At 41.2% G+C, this 21325-nt stretch overlaps 1 protein-coding gene across 1 annotated transcript in view; it reads right to left on the reverse strand.

Moving 5' to 3' along the window:
- The window catches only part of ASAH2 (N-acylsphingosine amidohydrolase 2), a 66139-nt gene that overhangs the window by 36936 nt on the left and 7878 nt on the right, over nt 1–21325 (reverse strand). Inside the window, exons 4-6 of the mRNA XM_068961778.1 lie at nt 16428–16604; nt 16033–16160; nt 14838–14915 (exon numbers count right to left, since the gene is read on the reverse strand). Of these exons, the coding sequence (XP_068817879.1) occupies nt 14838–14915; nt 16033–16160; nt 16428–16604 (383 nt within the window). The remainder of the gene's footprint in view (nt 1–14837; nt 14916–16032; nt 16161–16427; nt 16605–21325) is intronic.

Here is a 21325-nt window from a genome sequence, read left to right on the forward strand (position 1 = left end):
TCTTGATTCCAGCTTCTGTTTCTTCCAGCCCAGCGTTTCTCATGATGTACTCTGTGTATAAGTTAAATAAGCAGGGTGACAATATACAGCCTAGACATACTCCTTTTCCTATTTGGAACCAATCCGTTGTTCCATGTCCAGTTCTAATTGTTGCTTCCTGACCTGCATACAGATTTCTCAAGAGGCAGGTTAGGTGGTCTGGTATTCCCATCTCTTTCAGAATTTTCCACAGTTGATTGTGATCCACACAGTCAAAGGCTTTGGCATAGTCAATAAAGCAGAAATAGATGTTTTTCTAGAACTCTCTTGCTCTTTTGATGATCCAGCGAATGTTGGCAATTTGATCTCTGCCTTTTCTAAAACCAGCTTGAACATCTGGAAGCTCACGGTTCACATATTGCTGAAGCCTGGCTTGGAGAATTTTGAGCATTACTTTACTAGCGTGTGAGATGAGTGCAATTATGCAGTAGTTTGAGAATTCTTTGGCATTAGGTAGTTTCAAAAGAAGTGAGAATACAGCCATAAAAAGATGTTGATGTCCTTGATAATAAACATTTTGAAACAATGACTTTAAAATGATGTCACAGCTAGACCAAGACTCTACTTGATTCATCATGATGCAATCCCGGTACTGAGGAAAGTCAAGAGATTTGAGATCTAATCATTGTAAGTAGCAAAGTTCATTCAAATTTCTAAAAAACTTCTGAAAAATCAATTTCAACCATGCTCAATGGTAAAGAATCTGCCTGCCATTGCAGGAGACTCAGGAGACAGGGTTTTGATCCTTGTGTCAGGAAGATACCCTGGAGAAGGAACTGGCAACCCACTCCAGTATTCTTGCCTGGAAAATCCCATGAAAAGCCTGGCAGGCTACAGTCCATAGTGTCACAATGAATCAGATACAACTGAGCACATACACATATACACAGTGAATCAATAAACTGGAGATTAATACAGAATAATTATTCTCTCCTCCTGTGTAACTGAGGTATTTCTAGTGTCTCTTTCAATTCAGACACTGTGTACTTCCTGTTGTGAAACAGAAAAGCCAAATGCAGAAATGAGCTATTTAAACATTCTGAAACAGTAATAACCCATTCCAGGTTCTGTTCTCTCAGATCTGAGCTGCCCTCTTCACACAGAAGCCAAGGTCTGAACAAAGGTGACTGGCAAAGGGGTAAGTGAAGGCTGAAATCCGGCTCCCACTCAGCTCCCCAAGTGAAGCACACCTCCATCAGCCCAGAGAATGGAGCATCTTTATCTGCTATGCAGCAAGTCCTGTGTGCCAGGTATGGCCATCTCCAGCCTAAATGTCCACCAAAGGGGAGAACGAGAATATTGTGCCTCCATTCAAAGGCAGCGTTCATGAAAATGTGTAACAACATGGGAGATCTTTGGACAAATACAACATAGGACACTGTTCAGTTCCATCGCTTAGTTGTGTCTGGCTCTTTGCGACCCCATGAACCACAGCACACCAGGCCTCCCTGTCCATCACCAACTCCCGGAGTCTACCCAAACCCATGTCCATCGAGTTGGTGATGCCATCCAATCATCTCATCCTCTGTCATCCCCTTCTTCTGCCCTCAATCTTTCCTGGCATCAAGGTCTTTGCAAATGAGTCAGATCTTCGCATCAGGTGGCCAAAGTATTGGAGTTTCAGCTTCAGCATCAGTCCTTCCAATGAACACCCAGGACTGATCTCCTTTAGGATGGACTGGTTGGATCTCCTTGCAGTCCAAGGGACTCTCAAGAGTCTTCTCTAACATACCACAGTACAAAAGCATCAATTTTTCAGTGCTCAGCTTTCTCTATAGTCCAACTCTCACATCCATACATGACTAATAGCAAAACCATAATCTTGACTAGATGGACCTTTGTTGACAAAGAAATATTTCTGCTTTTTAATATGCTGTCTAGACTGGTCATAACTTTCCTTCCAAGGAGTAAGCGTCTTTTAATTTCATGGCTGCAGTCACCATCTGCAGTGATCTTGGAGCCCAAAAAAATAGTCAGCCACTGTTGCCTCTGTTTCCCCATCTATTTGCCATGAAGTGATGGGACCAGATGCCATGATCTTTGTTTTCTAAATGTTGAGCTTTAAGCCAACTTTTTCACTCTCCTCTTTCACTTTCCTCAAGAGGCTCTTTAGTTCTTCTTCACTTTCTGCCATAAGGGTGGTGTCATCTGGAGTCAAAAGTGTCACCCCAAAATTCATGCCTAGCAGAACCTCAGCATGGGATCTTATTTGGAAACAGAATTTTTGCAGATGCAAACAAGGTAAAATCCTACTATCTTTGGTTGGGCCTTAAGTCCAATGTCTGGTGCCCTCATAACAAGAGGAAAGTGACAGAGAGACACCCAGTATGGGGATGTAGGAAATGTGAAGATGGAGGCACAATCTGCAGTGACATATCCACAAGCCAAGGAGAGGACTGCTGGCAGTCACCAGAAGCTACGAGAAAGGCATGGAGTCAACTCTCCCTCAGAGCCTCCAGGAATACCCAAGCTTCCCGTTAGGCAGGAAGTTAGGCATGAGCAACCAGGAGAGTCCTAGACAAAAAGACGCAGGTTGATCTCTAAACCCCATCCCAGACACATCCAGGAGAGCTCACAGATACACTACAAGAATAACCACAGAGACTTTCCAAGTCCTGCATAGGTGCCCTCTGCACACAGTGGATACAAACTAACCTTGGGGGCTTCCTCAAGCAACCTTAGACATCTAGGAGCCTATTAAGGATTCATAAATATTCTATGTTTGTATATGTCTGACTATAACAGACTGAATTATGGAAAGACATGTGCAACAAAGCCTGGTGTTATATAAGTTGCAACTGTCAGTCATCCTTGAGTATATGCCCATTTGCATTTCCTTTCTTTATTGGTGGTAAATACAAGCCCTATTTTGCACCAACAGGAGGAAGAGATGGGAAGTATAAAAAGGGGAAGTCAAGAGGGATCGTTACAATTCCTATGTCTTGGGAGTGTCTGTTTAATAAAAGATCTGTCTGCCTGAGCTGTAATTTGTCTGCTGTTTTAAACTCTTTAGTCCATTGTTCCGAATATTTGTGGGAATGAGACAAGAACTGAGGGAGAGAAATAAACTAAGCTGGCAATGCCAAGACCCTGACTTCAGACTTCTGGTACTTCTTGATCTGTGACAGGAAAAATTTCTGTTGTTTTAAACCAGCAGGTCTCTAGTGGTTTGTTAAGGAAACTCTAAGAAACTCATACAGAGACCGTACATTTTAGTGGCTTAGAGCTCTGGCGTTGGACACAAGTTATTATACCTAACCTATCTGAAACTCAGTGTTCATATCTGTAACATGATAGGCAGTATCCACCTCATGACATCTGACAATTAAGAGAACAAATATATCTGAAGTGTTGAGCACCTAGGCTGGTCTGTGCTAAGAATGGAATAAATCATCACTGTGATGACACTACGCTGGTTTTGATACTACTGCTGTTGCAGTAATGGTGAGGATGAAAGGAAAAAAAGGATACAAAGCTATGTGTGCATATTTGTATAGTTAATAAGATAAATACAATATTAAAATATATGATGCATGTGTATGTGTGTATTCAACACATGTATCAGATCAGTTCAGCTGCTCAGTCATGTCCAACTCTTTGCAACCCCATGAATCGCAGCACGCCAGGCCTCCCTGTCCATCACCATCTCCCGGAGTTCACTCAGACTCACGTCCATCGAGTCCATGACGCCATCCAGCCATCTCATCCTCGGTCGTCCCCTTCTCCTCCTGCCCCCAATCCCTCCCAGCATCAGAGTCTTTTCCAATGAGTCAACTCTTCGCATGAGGTGCCCAAAGTACTGGAGCTTCAGCTTTAGCATCATTCCCTCCAAAGAAATCCCAGGGTTGATCTCCTTCAGAATGGACTGGTTGGATCTCCTTGCAGTCCAAGGGGCTCTCAAGAGTCTTCTCCAACACCACAGTTCAAAAGCATCAATTCTTCAGCGCTCAGCCTTCTTCACAGTCCAACTCTCACATCCATACATGACCACAGGAAAAACCATAGCCTTGACTAGATGGACCTTAGTCGGCAAAGTAACGTCTCTGCTTTTGAATATACTATCTAGGTTGAGCATAACTTTCCTTCCAAGCAGTAATCGTCTTTTAATTTCATGGCTGCAGTCACCATATGCAGTGATTTTGGAGCCCCAAAAAGATAAAGTCTGACACTGTTTCCACTGTTTCCCCATCTATTTCCCATGAAGTGATGGGACTGGATGTCATGATCTTCGTTTTCTGAATGTTGAGCTTTAAGCCAACTTTTTCGCTCTTCTCTTTCACTTTCATCAAGAGGCTTTTTAGCTTAGTGCCCAACACATGTATATCACCCCATATAATATAAGCTTTAAATAATCAAATGAAGAAACCCTTCCCTCTTATGACAGGGACTTGAGGGCTTACAAAATACCAGTATGCCCTCTAGTTCCCAATTCCACTGGTCGGGTGGACCATGTGAATCTGGCTAGTAATGTGTGCAGAAGGACCACCCAAATTTTATGACATTTTGCATGAATGGCAAATGTGTACATTAAAATCTGTCATGTGTTAAGCCACTGTAATTTCAAGGTCTATTGCATCGCCTGCTGCTGCTGCTGCTGCTGCGTCACTTCAGTCATGTCTGACTCTGTGCAACCCCATAGACAGCAGCCCACCAGGCTCCCCATCCCTGGGATTCTCCAGGCAAGAACACTGGAGTGGGTTGCCATTTCCTCCTCCAATGCATGAAAGTGAAAAGTGAAAGTGAAGTCGCTCAGTCGTGTCCGACTCTTAGAAACCCTATGGACTGCAGCCTAGCAAGCTCCTCCATCCATGGGATTCTCCAGGCAAGAGTACTGGATTGCATCACCTGGCATTAATTAATTCATCTCTTAACACACACCTAATCAACAGACCTCTCTTTCACCTGTCTTATGTTCCTCCTTGCCCCACCCCATTACAGACAGTTGGGAAAAGGAAAGCAAAGAATGTTTCATTGTGCTATACTGGGAGGGCTATTAGGCCCAGAATTTTATGCAAAGGACAACTTGAATCTGAAACAAGCAGATGCGATGACTACAGACCAGATTGCTCAAATTAAAAGACAATGAGCCATAGCCAAAGAACAGCTTCTGAAGTTATAGGTAAACTCCGTGGCCAGTATCCTGGAGAATCGACCACCTCTAGTCCAAAGAGAGATGTCCATTCTCACCTACTCATTTTGTTTTCTTTAAAAGTTCTGGATAGAAAAAAAAAAAAAAAAAGAAACCCTCTCAATATTCTTAATGGAGAGATATTTGATTTGGTGAATTCCATTAAGTTCGTTAAGTTACTGCAATCAAAATTCTTGCAACCTAAATAGTATGATTAAACAAGCCATGGTAGTAAAGCAAGAAGTGGCCAATGAGAGTATTTATTTTAATTCAGCCTAACTACCCAGGAATTGAAGAACTGAAAGGAAGACAAAAATGATTCATCTTTTTTGGGTCTATCACTTAACATGTGTAAAGTCTGAAAATACTAAGATTGGCAAGAGCACTGGGAACAACGCTCCATGCATGTTTGGGTGGAAGCTCTGCAAACCAACACAAGTTTGCCAGAGAATCGTGTGGAAATTCATGAGGCAATCCTTAATAATAAACGTTCCTTTTTGACTCAGCAACCCCACTTCTAGGAAATCACTGGCAAATATATATAAGATTGTTGTTTTGTTTTAGTCACTAAGTTATGGCTGACTCTTTGCAAACCCGTGGACTCCCCCTGCCAGACTCCTCTGTCCATGGGGTTTCCCAGGCTGGAGTGGTCTCTTCACAAATGCTTATAACAGTGTATGAAAGAAAAACTATGAACTAAAACGTCAAATGGTTGGTGACTCATTGGATATATTACCATACACATGGTAAAACACCATGGAAAATAGCCTGCCAGGCTCCTCTGTCCATGGGCTTTCCAAGTCAAGAATACTGGAGTGAGTTGCCATTTCCTTCTCCAGGGAATCTTCCCGACCAAGGGATCAAACCCATGTCTCCTGTATTATAATGAAATACTATACAACAATTTAAAGATGGTGATTTTAAAAATACTAAGTAGCACTGAAATAAATTCATAAAGAATTTCTGAATGAAAAAGTTACCAAATTGTATATACAATAACCTCTTCAAAAGTAAAATCTCTTTAAAAATAAAAAGATTCAAACATGATTAGGAAAAAACTAGGAAAGATTATATAACAAAACATTAGAAATTATTGAGTCCTAGAACTTCCCTCATAGCTCAGGTGGTAAAGAATCTGCCTTCAATGCAGGAGACCCAGGTTCAATTCGTGGGTTGGGAAGATCCCCTGGAGAAGGAAATGGCAACCCACCCCAGTATTCTGGCCTGGAATATCCCATGGACCGAGGAGCCTGGTGGGCTACAATCCATGGGGTCTCAAGAGTTGGACATGACAGTAACTAAATCACACCACTGAGTCCCAGGATTACCAGATGATGTTAAATTTTGTTTGATTTTGATTCACTATTGAAATTTTTGGAAATATACGAAGAAAAGGAAGATTTTTAAAAATATAGCACCAAGCTTGAATGCTAATATAAATTATGACTCTGGGTGACAACAATGCGTCGGTATAGGTTCACTGATAAGGAGAGAAAAGAAAGCCCTCCTCAGCAATCAATGCAAAGAAATAGAGGAAAACAATAGAATGGGAAACACTAGAGATCTCTTCAAGAAAATTAGAGATACCAAGGGAACATTTCATGCAAAGATGGGCTCAATAAAGGACAGAAAGGGTACACGCCTAACAGAAGCAGAAGATATTAAGAAGAGGTGGCAAGAATACACAGAACTGTACAAAAAGATCTTCATGACCCAGATAATCATGATGGTGTGATCACTCACCTAGAGCCAGACATCCTGGAATGTGAAGTCAAGTGGGCCTTAGAAAACATCACTATGAACAAAGCTAGTGGAGGTGACGGAATTCCAGTTGAGCTGTTTCAAATCCTCAAAGATGATGCTGTAAAAGTGCTGCACTCAATATGCCAGCAAATCTGGAAAACTCAACAGTGGCCACAGGACTGGAAAAAGTCAGTTTTCATTCCAATCCCAAAGAAAGGCAATGCAAAAGAATGCTCAAACTACTGCACAATTGCACTCATCTCACACACTAGCAAAGTAATGCCCAAAATTCTCCAAGCCAGGCTTCAGCAATACGTGAACCGTGAGCTTCCAGATGTTCAAGCTGCTTTTAGAAAAGGCAGAGGAGCCAGAGATCAAATTGCCAACATCCGCTGGATCATGGAAAAAGCAAGAGAGTTCCAGAAAAACATCTATTTCTGCTTTATTGACTATGCCAAAGCCTTTGACTGTGTGGATCACAATCAACTGTGGAAAATTCTGAAAGAGATGGGAATACCAGGCCACCTGACCTGTCTCTTGAGAACCTGTATGCAACTCAGGAAGCAATAGTTAGAACTGGACATGGAACACAGACTGGTTCCAAATAGGAAAAGGAGTACGTCAAGGCTATATATTGTCACCCTGCTTATTTAACTTATATGCAGAGTACATCATGAGAAATGCTGGTCTGGAAGAAGCACAAGCTGGAATCAAGATTGCCAGGAGAAATATCAATAACCTCAGATATGCAGATGATACCACCCTTATGGCAGAAAGTGAAGAGGAACTACAAAGCTTCTTGATGAAAGTGAAAGAGGAGAGTGAAAAAGTTGGCTTAAAGCTCAACATTCAGAAAATGAAGATTATGGTATCCGGTCCCATCAATTCATGGGAAATAGATGGGGAAACAGTGGAAACAGTGTCAGACTTTATTTTGGGGGGCTCCAAAATCACTGCAGATGGTGATTGCAGCCATGAAATTAAAAGACACTTACTGCTTTGAAGGAAAGTTATGACCAACCTAGATAGAATATTCAAAAGCAGAGACATTATTTTGCCAACAAAGGTCCGTCTAGTCAAGGCTATGGTTTTTCCAATGGTCATGTATGGATGTGAGAGTTGGACTGTGAAGAAGGCTGAGCACCGAAGAATTGATGCTTTTGAACTGTGGTGTTGGAGAAGACTCTTGACAGTCCCTTGGACTGCAAGGAGATCCAACCAGTCCATCCTAGAGGAGATCAGTCCTGGGTGTTCATTGAAAGGACTGATGCTGAAGCTGAAACTCCAATCCTTTGGCCATTTCATGTGAAGAGTTGACTCTTTGGAAAAGACTCTGATGCTGGGAGGGAATGGGGGCAGGAGGAGAAGGGGACGACTGAGGATGAGACTCCTGAATGGCATCACAGACTCAATGGACATGAGTCTGAGTAACCTCCAGGAGTTGGCAATGGACAGAGAGGCTTGGCATGCTGTGGTCCATGGGGTCACAAAGAGTCGGACACAACTGAAAGACTGAACTGAGACAAAAAATTATTAGATATAAAGGGAATCACTACAAAAAACAAAAGACACTGAGATACATGAAGATAACATCGTTAACATTTTTCACAATAATTTAAAGTTTTTAATACCCATAGTATATGAGACTGAGAATGGAGAAGGCAATGGCAACCCGCTCCAGTACTCTTGCCTGGAAAATCCCATGGCCGAAGGAGCCCTGTAGGCTGCAGTCCATGGGGTCGCAAAGAGTTGGACATGACTGAGCGACTTGACTTTCACTTTTCACTTTCATGCATTGGAGGAGGAAATGGCAACCCACTCCAGTGTTCTTGCCTGGAGAATCCCAGGGACGGGGGAGCCTGGTGGGCTGCCGTCTATGGGGTCGCACAGAGTTGGAGATGACTGAAGTGACATTAGCAGCAGCAGCAGCATAAGACTAAGAAAGCATCTATCTTTACAGAATGACCTTTTAATTGTGCATATTTCTTATCATACATTCTAAGGAAATAGGCAGAAGAAAATGTACCTGAATATTAACCATGGTTGACTTTGGGAAGTAAGTCCAATGTCTTCTGCCAGTTATGACAACTGGCTTTTATAGCTCTGGTTTCTAAACTTGGGACCTTTACATTAACAAGCATGATTAATCTATTATCAGTCAACTATCATCATCCTTGTCATCAGAAAGCCCTTATTAAGCACCTTCACTTTACATGGGGATGGACTAGACACAGAAGACTCACTACACAACCAAGGCCTACACTTACTTCACTGGAATGAGACAGCACAAATAAGCTGATAGGGAAGTTGGAGCAGGAAGACAGCATCAGGCTTCACAACAACGTAGGAGAGGAAAGAGAAATTCAGGATGCAGAAACAGAGAGTGAGGCTCCAGGAACCAGAGTTTGAAGGCTAATGGAGGATGTATTTATAAAGACATGAGGCAATGAGATGGAGAGAAGATAAGAGGTCAAGAAAGGCTGATGAAGGGCAGTCACTGAGATTTCCACGTTTGTTCTTGGTGTGAAGTTAAGCACACTGAAAGGAGAATGCAGCAGGGAGGATAGCAAGCCATTGAGAATAAATAATTCTCAAGTAATCCTGAAAGTCATAGGCAGAGATCATAGAGAAGATTTACACACACATACGCACACACACCCCCCCAAATGAGCTCTATAAGTCAGTATCATTCAAATGAATTATTTTCATAAATTGTGTTTTTCTAAGTGTGTGCAAAAATTCTTCAAAGAGGTTAAACAAATTACCGTCCCTTGCTCTCTTTTGAAAATGTTCCTTGAAAGGCTAACCCCCTTCTGTAATAAAAGGATTTGCAATGCATAAAACACAAGGCAATAGAGAAATCATTCAAAACCCTGCTCAGACCTTTCTTACAGCTCTGACAAACAGAAGCCATGCCATACTGACTCCCAGAGGGCTAACGAGATGAGAAAAAAAGGAGGGTCCATGCCACTGCTGCATAATTGAGGAAGGAAGCTTGGCCAATGCAATGAGCTAGGAGAAGGGAAAAGAAGTGAGACAGAGGCTGTCCTGCTGTACTACCCTTGAAAAGAGTCAGTGCTCCCAACTGCCTCTCCCAGAGCCACCTGCACTTTTCAACTGTATAGGAAGGGACTGTCCACCACCCAGAGCAGCCATTCAGATGAAGTGCCCAACCCTATGACTTTCTGTTTGGTGCAGACATTTGAAACATGTTTGAAACTTTTTATTTTATGTTGGAGTACAGCTGATTAACAACGCTGTGATAGTTTCAGGTGGACAGCAAAGGCACTCAGCCATGTGTGCACATGTGGCGTGCGTCCATTCTCCCCCACATGCCCCTTCCAGCCATCCTGCCACATAATATTGAGCAGAGTTCCATGTGCTATATGGTAGGTCCTTATTGGTTATCCATTTTAAGTATAGCAGTGTGTACATGTCTATCCCAAACTGCCTAACTATCACTTCTGCCTATCCTTCCCCACTGGTAACCTTAAGTTTGTTCTCTAAGTCTGTAAGTCTGTTGAAACCTGTCTTGTTTTCTCCCTTCACCGTTCAGGGTCTCCCAGAACTCATCGTCATCTCCGCTGGTTGACTCCTTTGAGATGCCTTTGAGAATCTCCCAAAATGAATTTCTGACTTCCACACAGCTTATATTTTAATTCAAAACATCCCAAACATGTTCTCCACGTTTGGGGAAAAGTCATTTACTGTGTCTGCATACAGTAGTAGTAGCGTTAAGTCACTCAGTCATGTCAGACTCAGAGACCCCATGGACTGTAGCCCACCAGCCTCCTCTGCCCATGGAATTCTCTAGACAAGAATACTGGAGTGGGTTGCCATTCCCTTCACCAGGGGATCCCTACCCAGGGATCGAACCTGGGCCTCTTGCATTGCAGGTAGATTATTTACCACAGCAGCACCCAACAGTAATATTAGGCAAAAAGAAGTATTTTCCTTATAGACTGATCAACCGAGGCAAGTGTTGGACAATTGTAGAGGACTTAATGGTTTATGAAATAATTTCATACACATGATTCTTTCATTCTTCAAGTCACTATTCTTCCTAACCCTTCAAGAGCCCCCAGTTCCCAACCCCAGCTTTAAATACTTCAGTGATTTTCTATTTTTCTGTATAAAGACCCAAATCTTTATCACGGTGTCTAACCTTTACCTCTAACTTTTCATTCACAGCACCCTACCTCACTGTCCTCTGTACTTCGGCCACACAGACCTTCTATCAACTCCTCAAACAGGCTATATTACTTCTGCACATATTTTTCTGTGTTAAATGCTCTTTTCCACCCTCACATTTTGCCAGTCAATTCTCAACCTGTCTTGGTTTTCTGTTCCACTGTCTTATCCTTGGGGACAACTGACATCTGCATGTGTATTCAGTCATGTCTGGCTCTTTGCAACCCTTTGGATTATACCCTGCCAGGCTCCTCTGTCCATTGGGGTTGCCATTTCCTCTTCCAGGGGATCTTCCTGACCCAGGGACAGAACCCACGTCTCCTGTATCTTCGGCATTGCAGCTGGATTCTTCACCCACTGAGCCGTCAGGGATGCCTTTCCCAACTTCCTGATCAAGTCAAGTCACTTCACAGCTCTGCATACCTTCCTTTTTCAGCACTCAATGCAATTATAATTATACATTGGTTTATATCACTATTTGATCACCTTTGTCTCCACCAATAGACTATAGGTTCGATAAGGAGCAATACCTAGGACATCGATTTTTTCTCATTAGTGTATTCTATAGTACTAGTTCAGTTCATGACACATGTATTCCACAATACTTAATAAATAAATGAATGCATAACAGTCTGTATGTGGAGGGACGTCATCATATTATACATCTACATTTGAGAAATGTAAAAGTGGAGTCTCAGATTTAAAGGATTTGCTCAAGAAGCACAGACAAAGGTATTTGACTTCTGACTTTAGGACCTTTTACTAGAAATGAATCGTTTCAAGGACTAGAAAGCACTGCCTGGCATATCGTAGGTGACTGGTGCAGACTTTTAAGTGAAGAAATGAAAATAAAAATGAAAGTAGCAAAGAATAAATGATGAACTTCAACATGGTTTTCATAGTGAATAGTCTTGGCCATAACATTGGGCAGGTTGCATCACTTTTGTAGGCTTCAGCTGAAATTTAAACTCGGTGACTTTATACTCTGTAAATCTGAGATGCTGTGCTTCCAAACTCCTCATACCTTGGGATTCTATCTCACAGCAGGTACCTACATATGGTGGCTGAGTTAGTTAGCAGCCCAGATTTGACTTTATGTTTTGGATCATTTTTAATGTATTCAGAGAGCAATTATCCCTATGCAACAAGAGGCAATTGCAGGGGCAATTACATCAAGGATAACATATGGGAGCTATAGAAACAATAGAAAGTTATTGCAGGCTGTTAAGCACAGCAGATGGAGAAGCATCATTATAACCTTGACAGTTGACCCTGGAACTTCCAGATATATTATACAGTTACATGCAAGGAAGCAAAGAACATCTGGCCCCCAAAATATCATTGAATGTTCTCTTGGCATTGTTCAATGACTCAGAAACTGATAAAAGGGAATCATGAATGGTCTCAGTCATTCAGCCAAGAATTAGGTAGAAACTATAAGGGAAAAGGCATCTTCTTTTTCTAACAAATTTGGGGATTTTCCATCTAACTAGTCATACATACGTGTTCTTATCCTGACTGTCTCCTAACCAAATTCCCCATGAAGGTGCTCAAAAATCGAGAGGTAGCTTGCCTTTCCAGATTCATCTCTCACCCCCTCCCTGACCTAAGCCCATACTCTGGCCTCATCATGCAGTTTTCTCATGGCCCCCTGAGAAACCCATGGCTCCTTCAAGTCCAGCTCAAATGTCATTTCCTCTTTGAAGCCTTCCACTATGCTCCCAGGTAGAGCTCAGTGCCTTTAAATTCCCAGGTGATAGCACTGACAACCATCTGATTTACGTTATGATTACTTGTCTGTCTGCCTCTGTCTCTTTCTCCAGCCCTAACCATCCCACTAGCCTGTACGACTCTTGAAGATAGTGTCTATGTTTGATTCATAACAATATACCTCAAGAACATAATTGCATGTCTGATATTTACGAAGACTACTGTGTTAAATACTAGGTGGCAACTAATCAATAGATGAATTAATGCACTCAAAGAAGGAATTCTATTACAGCAACCCACATAATAATGTTTATTTTATCAGGGAATTTTTAGTGACCTCACTTGAACCCCAAAGAACTAACTCCAATGCTAAGAAGTTCAAGCACACCAATACACCAACAATGGAATTTTCAGAAGAGGTACTGTATTGTTTACTTCTTACCTTTCAGTTAAAATTATGAAATTCTTTCTATGTCAGGCACAGAACTAGAGTTTTGCATGCATTATCTCATTTAATTTTCAAATAATCCTAAGAGGTATTATTACTAGTCTCATTTTCAAACAGGATAGTTTGACATATAAGTAGATAAATTACTTTCCTCAAGACCCAGGGTTAGTAAGTGACAGGGCTGGGCCTGAATTCAAATCTGAAAACCTGTACCTAAGGCTGAAACATGAGCTCCTTGCCACTGTGTGTTCTCCATGCAGTTAGGACCACCCCTAGTATCTGAACTGATTAATCATAATCTTTAATGTTTTTCTTCACCTCTTATTACTTTCAAGTTACTTAATTTTACTTACATAGAAACTTTCACCTAGATATTTTCTAATCCTCCCTGATAAATCCCTACTTCCTTTACAAAGTTATTATCAGTATTTAAGGACTCATTTCATCCCTCAATTTTAGAGTAAGAAAACAGACACAGAGAAGTTAAGAAACTCGACCAAAGTCACACAGCTACTAGGAATGAGAGTCCAGAGTGGACCCAAGCTATTTGACTCTGGCACCCATGTGCTAGCATCCACTTCCTTAGGGCATTCGTGCATCAGTCTGGAAGTCCACTGGACAGAGTGTCTGGGACTATTACCTACCCAGGCAATTCCTTAGCCAGCTCAATTACAGCCACCAAAATCACACAGGAATAAAAATGACTTCTTTTCAAAGAAAACAGAATCCATGTGTTTTCTTACATATGAAATGGAGCCCAAAATCTCTGCCAAGCTGTGATTTTACCTCATCTGCTTCCATTAGGTGGTCTCGGTTCTGCTTTCATCACTAATTGGCATTGTACTGCGTTAGACTTAACTTATTCCTTTTAGACGGAGAAGGAAATGGCACCCCACTCCAGTACTCTTGCCTGGAAAATTCCATAGATGGAGGAGCCTGGTGGGCTGCAGTCCATGGGGTCACAAAGAGTTGGACACAACTGAGCGACTTCACTTTCTTTCTATAGTTCCTTTTGGAGAAGGAAATGTAAATCCACTCCAGTGTTCTTGCCTGGAGAATCCCATGGACGGAGAGGCCTGGTAAGCTGCTGTCTTGGGGTTGCAAAGAGTCGGACATGACTAAGCAACTAACACACACACACACACACACACACACACACACACATTCCTTTTAGAAAAACACAGGTCAATAATCTCAAACTCATAGTCACTTGCCTGGTTGGTCAGATTGTTTTCTCATTTCCAAGAGATCACTGTCCTCTATCTATGATTATCTTGATAAAGTAGTAATAACCTCCACATGAGATCTTGATACAGTAATAACCACTAGCATTTACTGAGCCTATCATATGTCAGACACTGCTTAACTCGTTCACTCAGATCCTTCATTCATATAATCCTTTTGTTAGACCTAGGATGCTGAGAACCATACCCGAGGGCACATGGCTGGATCCCAGCTCCAACTCCACCACTCAGCCTATTCTTAGCCTCTGCTGCCAATATTCTGGTCTCTTTTTTCCCTCTCTGTCATATAAAGAAATTTATCCAGACAGAATTTTTTTTAAAAAGTAAACAGTACCTGATAAGACCCAGCTCTTCTCCATTCAGATCTACCATTTTCAAGAGCACCATTTCCTTGTCTGTATTTGAAGAATACCTAGTCAGCAAAATAAACACACTTAGTGAGTTCTAGGCTAGAGCCTGGCCCTTGTGTATGATAAATCAGAAGCTGACACAAAAAACAAAATGACTCTCAGTAAGCAAGGTTCCCTGGCACCTGTAATCGTACAAACTGCATCCAGGGTCTTATTTCTTAGCTAAAGAAATGTTTGCAAATGTGACCAAAGTCAGGGGCATAGGTCAGCTAACTGGAGATGAAATATACATTTTTGAAATATTATAGGGCATATATTATTTCTCATGGAAAGGATTAGTTTTTGAAATTTCTACTCATATCAAATTTTAGTGAAATCTCTTAAAAATAGCAGGGAATGTGCAAAATCAAAAGCATGCCTGACCTACAACTTAAAGTGTTCTTTTATGTCCTTTGAAGGGAAATCAGAGTGTATTTTCTAAAAATCAACTCCTTTGAAATTTATCAAAAAATATGTAGACAAATGTAAAATATCAGGTTGGACTGAGATATTATTTTATTCTGCCATAGTAACCAAGTACTTCTCTTCTGTCAAAAACCCAGTTTATCACATTAAAAAATTTTTTAAATAATGGCCTTCCTTAAGTTGTCCCATTCAATTATGCCAGTTTTATGGGTTGCTCTTCATGCCAACTTCTTTATTCTTTTACCTTATCTATCTTGCTACATTCCCCTGGACTAAAATGATTTCTTCTGAATAACATAATAAAAAGAGCTGTTCATTAATTGAACAAATATGTTATGCATAATTTTATATTTTACAGATGAGAAGCTGAGAGCCAATAAATTAAGGTTTAAGTAAATCAATAAAGGTCACACAACTACAAAGTGATAAAGACAAGACCACAGGTGCACCTGATTTGAAAGCCTAGAGTCCTTCAAACGTTCACATCCAATTCCCACAGCCAGCAAAGTGGGAAGATGTGTACACAGGTTTTTCTGTGCTTCTACAGTCTCATTTCTGGTTGTCTTAGATTATAGACATGCTTTTAAATTATTTCAGCTTTAATACTCTTTCAGGCTTCACTATATCCATCAACTAACAACCCTGTTCTTAAATTTTGTTGATAGTTCCTAAAGGAAAGCACATGCGTTTCATTCCGATAACTGGCCCCCTCACCTTGCTCTCTCTGACTGTGGATTCCAAAGGTAAGAAGTAGGACTTCGGTTGATCTGTGCACCATCCACAGTCCCTTTATTGATAAAGATTTTGCCTGGTTTCATATTTGTGTGTGCTATCTCAATGCTCTATGGGTTAAAAAAGAAAAAAGTTGTAAAGTTAGAAATCCTAGTGGGCATAAGAACTTAGTTGATATAAATAGAAGAGCCCTGTGGACAATTTCTTTCGTCTCCAACTTATCCCTACTATGGGATGAAACCTGGAGAGCCACAGGGCTGGTGTCATTCTGGGCTGGTATCCAAGATCCTATAGGAACTCTCTGTATCATAAGAGACCTCTCCTAAGGTGCTGTAAGCAATGCTAAACAACAGTTGCCTCTAAGTCCCCTTGCCTACCTTCACAATGCCAGTGACCATGTACTCAAAAGTACGATTGCTAAATCCTTCACTGGCAATTACAAATGTTGTGTACTGGAAATATCCTGCTGGACCCGAGTGTGTATGAGTGCCACTCAGAATAACATTGTCTCTTCTGTATAGGGAGCCGTATTTATTCTGGAGCCTGCTCAGGACCTTGAAGAAAAAAAAGAACAATCAGAACTAAGAAGAGGAATAACACAGGTGCTTAGCCTGAGAAAAAGCTCTGATGAGGCTAATCACTGCGTTGGACATCCCCGTCACGTGACCTTTCCCTCTGTGCTTGAGTTCACCATCTCAGTAACAACGACATCAACAACAATTGCAACTGCTAACATTTTATAGATTCTTGACGTGTGCAAGCACAATGCTAGGTATTACATCATGCCATTTAAAAATCTTTATAACACCACCCAGAGGTAGGCGTTTTTAATCTTATCTTTTAGCTAAGAACATTGATGCGTCCAGAAGTAAAATAAGTTGCCCGGTGATATAATAAATAGAGTCAGAGTCTAGATCCAAGTCTACCTGCAGACCTAGGGCTCTCACCCGTTCGTTGTCCAGACACTGTTTTAAGCACTAGGGATATATGAGGTCCCTACCCTGAAAAAGTTTTCATTCTAGTGAGGGAAAGATAAATATGTAATATTATATCACAGAGTGATAAATGCTGAGAAAAAATATTGCTAGGTAAGGAAAAAGAACGTGATAGGCATTAGTGAGGAAAGATCTTTCCACAGATGTTACCTTTCATCAGAGGCTTAACCAAAGAGAGCAAGGTGGTCATGCAATACCAGAGTTGGGTGGGGCAAGCACCCTGGGAGCAGTGAACAGACAGGGAAGAAGCCTCTTTACTGTCTCATTTCCCACAATGAAGAACTCAGTATTCCCAGACACAGACACTTACACTTATTGGTCTGGGAAGACCACCTGCTATGACCTGAGAACACCCCAGCAGCCCTGTGGGCAGGTCCATGGGGAAAGGAATCACCCTGCCATCATTAACTTGCTAGCCATTTGGTGAGCAACCATAAAAGGTGATCCTTCAGCCTCAGTCAAGATTCAAACACCTGCAGCTGCAGCCAATATCTTGAGTCAAACCTCATGATAACAAAAGTAACGATAGTGACTGTGGCTCTAACACAAGTCAGACTCACCCAACCCAGCCATTCACCAAAATCCTGAGCAATAATACAAAATTTTGTTACTTTAAGCCACTGAGCTTTCTGATGACTTGCTGCACAGCAGTAGATACCTTAAAGAGTCAGTAAGTGTTCATTGAATTAGTCAATGAACATCCAAAGAAATAATAAATTAGGTCTTTGGAGGATATACACACATCAAGAAAACAACAGAAAATTAGTGATGTTGTCAAGTACCTATTTCTCTCTCTCTTTTTTTTTTTTTTTTTGGCTAAAATGACTCTTTTTTATTGAAGTATAATTGACTTCAAAATACTGCATTACTGCCGAATACCTATTTCTATTTTTGCTTTAATCATCTGCAATAAAAAGTTTGGTATCACTGTGGTTTGTGAAAGATGTTTTGACTTTTTTGTGTCAAAAATTATTAAAGTGTTCCAGCAAAAGTGTCAATCCCAAAGCAACCTTCCTCGATGTAAGATACTATAACCTAATACCAGGGACAATGGTGAAAACTCATTTATGTCAGAGCTGGCAACTACTGCTTATCTCATGCATTTAGTCCTGTTCATGGGTGGCTACTATCAGAAGTAATGTGCTGAGAAGGATTCTGAATCCAAATCTGGGCTTAGCAAAAAACAGTACTTTTGGGGTGGGGGTGGCATGTCATGGGGCATGTAGGATCTTAGTTCACTGACCAGGGATCAAACCCAAGCCCCCTGCAATGGGAGGACAGAACCTTAACCACTGGACCAGCAGGGAAGACCCCAAAGAGTGCCTTTTTTGATTGGCAGTGCTGTCCACTTTGATTAAAAGAAAATCCTTATTTGTATCATCTGCCAATTTCCATGGTGTAAATACTCTCACCATAGTGAATTTCAAGCTACCGAAAGTTTAACCACCAGTTCACAAAGTTTCTACATATTTAACAATCAACCCTCATGAGGTGGTACAAGCCAGTTCCAGCACATCATGGGTATATAAGGAAACAGCAGCAACTGGTGTGTTACCTACTGAACCTACATAAACACATCCATTTAACTTCTTCTATTTTAGGTAAAGAGCTCCACCACCCTCATTCTAGTCATGTGGTCATTGAATCAGGAAGAGATATCACAAACCATCTAGTCTCCTTAACCTCTCCATGCCCCATATACTGATTGCTAGGTTTACCACATCCATGTAAGCAACCAAACAATACCAGGAAAATGTGGAAAGGAAATAGAAAGTAATTAGACCAACACTGGGCTTCCCTGGTGGCTCAGTAATAAACAATCTGCACTGCAGGCCAATGCAGAAGACACAGCTTTAACCCCTGATCTGGAAAGATTCCCTGGAGAAGGAAATGGCAAACCGCTCCAGTATTCTTGCCAGGAGAACGCCATGGACAGTCCATGGAGGTCACAAAGAGTAGGACAGAACGTAGTGGCTGAACAACAGTAAAGACCAACATTACAAGCCTACACTCTCCATCCCAGTGAGGTTCCATGTTCTGTTTGATTCTAATTCCAGCCCAACTCTTCATCACTCTTACATACTCTTTTACACAGTAACTATTACTGTGTAATACCAGAGTTGGGTGGGGCAAGCACCCTTCTTCATGAAGAAGAAATGTCTGTAGGGAGAAGGGGAAACCATCAATGAATGGACACCATGAAAGCTTAAGCAAAGTTAAAAAGCTGATGTTCTACAGTGCTATACTTAAAATGGACAACCAAGAAAGACCTACCAGAAAGCACAGGGAGCTCTGCTCAATGTCATGTGGCAGCCTGGATGGGAGGAGAGTTTAGTAGAGAATGGATAAGTATATATGTATGGCTGAGTCTCTCTGCTGTGCACCTGCAGCTATCACAACGTTGTTAACTGGCTATACCACAATATAAAATAAAAATTTTATTAAAAGTAGAAGCTGATAATTTTACAATTCTGTAACCAAGGCAAGAAGGTTGTGGAAAAGAAAGAACTGCCAGTCAACTTTAAAGCTCTAATGTCCCACCCATTTTTATTTCTAATGAACTGTAACAGGATTTTTAGAATTAAGTACATTCTATGCAGGAATCAAGCTCTTAAAAACATAGAAGTTATGAATCTTGAATTTTAAAACGAAAAGACTACAAACAGCTCACAGAAATCTTATCCTAAACTATAGTCTCTGAGATGAAGTCAGACATGTGAGACTTCTGGAAAAAAGAAAAAAATTAAAGACTCCATCATCTAATAACAATGCCTGCCAATAACTATTATAAGAGCATGTTTCCTACTTCATGAAAGGAGGGGTATTTTTATCATAGACCTATAAAGTTATATTAATGTCTATAGCTCAATTGTCTGACTTCCGTTTCCATTCCATTTCCTGTTGCTGACACTCTTGGAAACGTGACACAGAAAGAGCTAGAAAAGTCATTCTGTTTTCCTGTCCAGCATCACTGCTTGGAGATCTTTTCTTTAATCTTTTCTCCATGCTGAAAATGTTATCACTCTTAAAGGTGAGACTGAGAACCTGACTAAAACCAGGTGTTATAATAAACTTAATGGCACTAGTCTAGTTAAGAGTTATTTTTCACACTTTCCCCTTGGATTAACTTGGGATAAGTAAGTGGGTTCATTTCAAAGTCTTTCCTCTGGGTCTCAGATTGCAGGGGGAAGTAAAAATTGGAAGAGATGGTTAAATGGTGCCAACTATTGACTGGATAGTGGTCTCCAACCCAACACATTAAATCCCCATCCCCTCCATACTCTACCCCCAAAGGTAGAGTATGGAGAGACAGAGGTTTGAAGTCTTATTTCTACTTAATGACCCCACCATTTCCCAATCAGAACCACTTTTGATTCCTCAGAAAAACAGTACGGTGCTGTGGTAATGACCATACTCTCCAGCAGGAAGACGTCAGTGTTTGAATCCCACTTCTGATAGTTTCTAGCTCTGTACCCTTAGACAAGTTACTTGGTCCTCTGAAACTCAGTTTCCCAATCTGTCAAATGACATAATAATAGTATATCCCTCATACAGTTTTTTGGAGGATTAAATGAACTAATATATATGGAGCACTTGGAACAATACCTGATTTATCACAGGACTATGTTAAGCATTGGTTCGTATGCCAGCTCATCCCCAAATCACGTTAACATTTGGCTTCCTAGCGCCGTATAGTCTCGCTGCAGTCCCACTGGTTCAAGACTTTTCTGCAGCATTACACAATGCAGGGGGAATTGCCAGGAAAAGTGGGAATCCTTCCTGCAGTGCTAGTTTCCCTTTTCAGTTCTTTTAGCCTTCTAACACCTTGGGAAATCTCCCCATACCTTATCCCCTGTTTGAAATGCCTGATGTGATTACTGTTTTCCCAACTAAACTATCATCAGGAGAGCCTTGATGTTAACTTAAGGACTCTCCCAATGTGTGTCTTCACCTCTAGCTCTGGTCTGTTTCAACCTACCTCAAACATCACTGTCTGATTAATCATCCTTAGGCAGAACTGTGTTTGCATCACTCCCTTGCAAAAGTTTTCTAAGAATCTCCATCACCCAGAATCATAAACAACCAAGCATTCCAGAGACCTACAAATTATGACCAACGTATCTTCCAGGCATTTATCCATTTGCATTTCTCCCTGTGTTTCTGTGTATATGATTTGTACATGTACAAATCAAGCTGTCCCCTTGATTTGATAGCTCTCTCCCCCAAATCAACCAATTCTACTCTTTCAGGGACTTCCCAGGTGGTCCAGGGCCTAAGAT

Source organism: Capricornis sumatraensis, chromosome 23, assembly GCF_032405125.1.
Source record: "Capricornis sumatraensis isolate serow.1 chromosome 23, serow.2, whole genome shotgun sequence".
In the NCBI taxonomy this organism is placed as follows: domain Eukaryota; kingdom Metazoa; phylum Chordata; class Mammalia; order Artiodactyla; family Bovidae; genus Capricornis; species Capricornis sumatraensis.